This window comes from Odontomachus brunneus, unplaced genomic scaffold (genome assembly GCF_010583005.1).
Source record: "Odontomachus brunneus isolate Ranch 3 - 2012 unplaced genomic scaffold, Obru_v1 Obru_scaffold_003, whole genome shotgun sequence".
Classification (NCBI taxonomy): Eukaryota; Metazoa; Arthropoda; class Insecta; order Hymenoptera; family Formicidae; genus Odontomachus; species Odontomachus brunneus.
Window position 1 is genome coordinate 1,523,957 of NW_022639453.1, and position 4,589 is coordinate 1,528,545.

General features: G+C 48.9%; 1 protein-coding gene across 12 annotated transcripts in view; it reads left to right on the plus strand.

The window, feature by feature from the left end:
* LOC116844446 (fasciclin-1) overlaps positions 1–2,392 on the plus strand; it is a 381,499-nt gene extending 379,107 nt beyond the window's left edge. For all 12 annotated transcript variants that reach the window (XM_032815959.1, XM_032815975.1, XM_032815965.1 and 9 more), the window contains one exon: positions 1,399–2,392. In XM_032815959.1, the coding sequence (XP_032671850.1) occupies positions 1,399–1,589 (191 nt within the window). In that variant the 3' untranslated portion in view covers positions 1,590–2,392. The remainder of the gene's footprint in view (positions 1–1,398) is intronic.
* The last annotated feature ends 2,197 nt before the right edge of the window (positions 2,393–4,589 follow it).

A 4,589-nucleotide genomic window follows, 5' to 3' on the forward strand; every position in this document is an offset into this window, starting at 1 on the left:
TCTCTCTCTCTCTCTCTCTCTCTCTCTCTCTCTCTCTCTCTCTCTCTCTCTCTCTCTCTCTCTCTCTCTCTCTCTCTCTCTCTTACTCTTTCTTCACGAGAGATATTGCAAAATAAAACATAATCTTTTTATAATTTTTACTACAATGTTTTCTCCGTACAGAGAACAACAGAGGCAGTTTTTTAATCAGCACAAAGTGCATAATTTAAGTTTAATTTGTTGACTCCGTCAAAAATTCTTTCTGCGAAATAAATGTTCAGGCATCGGTGTATTTGCTTTGTGATATTTTTCGCTTATTACTGCTACAACTACCAAAACAGTCAAAGTGACGGGTTCGTAATCTCTTGTGAAAAATGCTAATAGCGTTTATAGCGGTGCGTTTTGCATTTTTAATTGACGTTGGACAAAACTGAAAAAGACAGACAAACATTTTTCCCCTTGCCTGCATATTTTTTTCAAAACCCCGTCGTTTTAACCGCTCTGGTAGAAACGGGTCGTTAATCGTCGACTGTCACTAACACCATTTTTTTAGTCGACGATTAAATATTTAATACTCATCACGGAAATTAAGCTGCGCCTGCTATTAGCCTTAGCAGATCGCGAGTCGTTAGAACAAATCGACCGCCTAACCGCTGCTGATTCTCGTGTTCTGGAAATCTCATCTCGACCAGCGCTGGGTATTAATCGATGAGAATTTTCTTCGATGCTAAAATAATCGGCAAAGCCATTTATCAAAATTAATGAAAATCGCGTCAGATGTATAAAATCACAAATAATTTCATCGGTTGATAAAATTAATCATTGATCAGTGTATAATCAATTCCATCAAAGTTTGATCAATGATAACGATGGATAAAAGAATAATTAATTTGTCTAAATAATTAATAATAATAATACGTAAAAGAATAATTAATTTCATTAATCAATAAAATTATTTGTGATTTTACATGTAACAATCGATTGATTCTAATGGTTGATTCGCCGATTACTTTAGTCAAAAAAAATCTTCATCGATTAAGAGGATGCTGAAGCTAAAAACAGAAACTTTACCGACAGAATTTCTGCAAAGTTTACGTCGTATCAATTGCACAGAATTTTTTTCTTATCGACATCGTCCGAGTTCGTCATCGACTTCAGCATCCCCTTGATACCCAAGCCTGATCTCGACTCGATCATCATTTTAGAAAAACTCCACACGGTCTCCCAACATCTCACTATCGTCGTTGTCGAGTTCCTAATTCGCGCGACGCGCATCGACCGAGCTTTGCATTTTGCATCGCATTGCGCTTTCACTTACATACTCTCCGCCGCCACCTGGTGGCCTTTCACATCCCGGCGCACTCTTCGCGGCCGCGTCTCGTCCGCTCGGTTTACGTCATCGTCAATCTCTCGTTGCAGGCTACAGCGTGGAGTGGCAGGGCGAATGGATCCGAGTCTTCCGTCCGGACGTCGAGTGCACCAATGGCATCATCCACGTGATGGAGAAGGTGTTCCTCAAGGACAGCGACGTGCGGGTGACGGGCGGCGCGTCACTCGCCACCCTCGCCCCCCACCTAATCATGATGCTGATAGCCAAGTGGCACCTGTAAAATCCGTTCGCGTGTCTCGCATAGGTGCATCTATAGAAATTTCCTTGGGGCCGTCTCCGATCGTTCTCGCGCGACCAACAGCAATAGCAGCAGTACCGCGACGACGACGCAACAGAACGCAACGCAGGGTAGGCATGGTCGATCGTCCCGTTCATCCCGCTTAGGACGCTCGTTACACAGTGAACAGAGTGGGAGGGAAGGGGGGAGTAGGGAACGACAATCGCGAGGATCCGAAGGCCCGAGAGAATCCGAAAAACCAAAGACCCACAGAAGCCACGATCCGCGCGACAACTGGATCGGTGGATATACGCGGAGACATGACACGAGGGTCCGCGGATCTGAGGATTCGCTCGCGTTCGCGTACTCTACTCGCTACCAACGGACATGAGAGAGCGTGGGAAAGGGGGAAGTGTGAAGGGGAACGAAGGTGTTGGACCCGCTCGCGTTGGCGATCGCACGAGGAACGAAGGGAGCTCTCACCGAGGGCGCACCGACGGGAGGACGACCGAGCACTTCACGATCGCACGGCCTCAAACAGCCAGGATAGCCTATTATTTATTGAGTAATCGTCCGTGAATACTCTGACAGACAAACACATACACACACGCGCACACACACACATACACACACACATACGCGTAACAGACACATTCACACATAGCGGGACAATTTTACGGGTTAGGAGCGTTAATCGTACCAAATAAAATGATTAGTCGCGCGTATCAAGTTAATTTAAATAAATTTATCGACGGGAGGGTAGGACACAGGAGAAGGCAGAAGAGGAGATTTCGAGGTATCCACTTGGAGAGTAATGACGAAGGGCGGCTACGACGACGACGAGCGCGAGGCGCGAACCGGGTTGCGCGGCTCACTCATCGATCGCGCCATCATTGTGTCCGAGGCTGCGTTCAGGAGACACCTAGATTCAGCGAGCGCTTAGTGTCATTGGGATGTTGTTTCAGATCTAAAAGAATGCTTCAATCACAGGCGATAATCGCTCAACGGTTGCGCAACCGTTCTGTTTGCTAAACGCATCCCGAGTCCCCGTTCTCTCGAGGGACTGAGAGTTCGATTCTACATCAATCAGTAATTACGCTCTGTGCGACCTTCGTCCTCGCGCGTCGTCCCGAGAGACAGGCGCTTCACTTTCGAGCAACGGCGAGAGAGAGAGAGAGAGAGAGAGAAAGAGAGAGATCTCGCTCGGTTCCTTCGCGATTTTCTACCACTGTAATCGCGAGCGTATGAATCCGAGGTCCTTTCCCCTCCGCGACGAGCGAAGACGGCGGAGTAATAAAGCTGAGCGCACGGCACCGATCGTCCCTTTCAATTAACGGTGAGTAATACAAAGTCGAGCGTGATATCAGTCTCTCGTCCTCCGGGTCAATTAGCGGAGGAATGAGCGAGCGTCTCATCCGGGAGAGCGACGAAGACCCGGCATATCGGGACGAACCTTTTCGCCTCTGAAAGCCCGCCTTTGGGAGCTTCCGGATCCTTGTGTTTCTCGCGAGCCGGAATCGAAAATGTGTCTCAGGATGCCCGTGTCCTCGCATCCCCTCAAATCCCCCTGGATCCATGGATATTCGGTCCATGGACTCTTCGGGCAAGAGCACACGGGCTCGTTGGAGACTTCCGAATCCTCCGGAGAGGACCCCTCGGTTTGACACTTTGAGACCGGGTTTCTTCTGTCGAAGACAATTATTCCAGCCGCGATCGCGCAATTTCTACCTTCTCGTTTCTCGTCCCTCGTCTTATTTTGCGAACGTACAAGCGCGTCCCTCGACTGGAGAACAACTAATTGTCAGAGCGATCCGCGAGGAGCTCTGCAGATACCAGTACCTGAGTCCAAATCCGAAACTGCCGAGTTTCTCCTCGAATTTGCATTCCGCGCGCCAAATGCCGTTTTACACTGTTTTAAACCGCAGCGATATAAACACACATACCCACACACACACACAGATATGGTTTGTCTCTCCGTGTTCGGAACAAAGCTTCAAACGGCATTGTTTCTCCATCGCGCACCACTCCCGGTCTTAAGGGTTAATTGTCGCATTATTAGCGGCGGCGCGTATCGATTCACGGCAGCCGTCGGCGAAGTAGCATCGACATCGTCGACCGAGCGAGCCCTCACAGACAGGCGAGCGCTATAACGCGTCAATGTCATCTCGGTGCATCTCTCGCTGCGAGCGCATGACGGCGGGTCCGGTGAGCGTTTCCTCACTCCTCCGCCGAACTAAACACGCCGTCGTTCCCTTCTCGAGGACATCGCGTTCTCACCGTTTCGTTGTCACGGTAAATAAAGGATTAACGGCCGCCCGTGGACGGCCCCGACGAACAAACACTGCTAGGAATCATATCGTATATACACCGTGTCTACTTATCGAGAATATACTGCCACGCATCGCGGGCCGAACGAACTTGCGAAACGAGTTTTTGTACAATTATTATTATCAAAGAGGGCGAGTTGCGAAGAGGGCTCCGCATCCCGAGAGCAGCGATCCCTGGGAAAAAAATAGATGCATTAAGGGGTTACCCGAACTTGAAAGCACGGAGGTACTTTGAATAATGGATGTACGAGGGAGGAAAGGGGGAGGAAAACAAAGCAAGCGCGAGAGAGAAAGAGGAGGGAGAGATAGGTTGGGCTATTCTCTTTTTTTCAGCTTCTCTCATACCTCCTCCTGTAAACTCGTAATCGGAAGTAACTCCCTCCCGCGCATTTCGCGCTTTCCAGTTTCCTCGGTAACTCCTTAAGCGAGGAATCGACGGGAATCCATTCTGTCGAGCAGAAGAGCGTATAGCGACAACAACGAGGCGCTCGGCGCGACGTGGAAAGGAAGGGAAGAGAGCAAGAGGATAAAAGAATGAGTTCGCCGCGCGTCTTAATTCTCGTTAAGAGGAATTAGATCACTCGCGTAATCCCGTTAAGGGTAAAATTAAGACGGCTGGAAACGAGTGGGAGAGAAAGCGAAGAAAAAAGCACATACCGACACACACACACACACA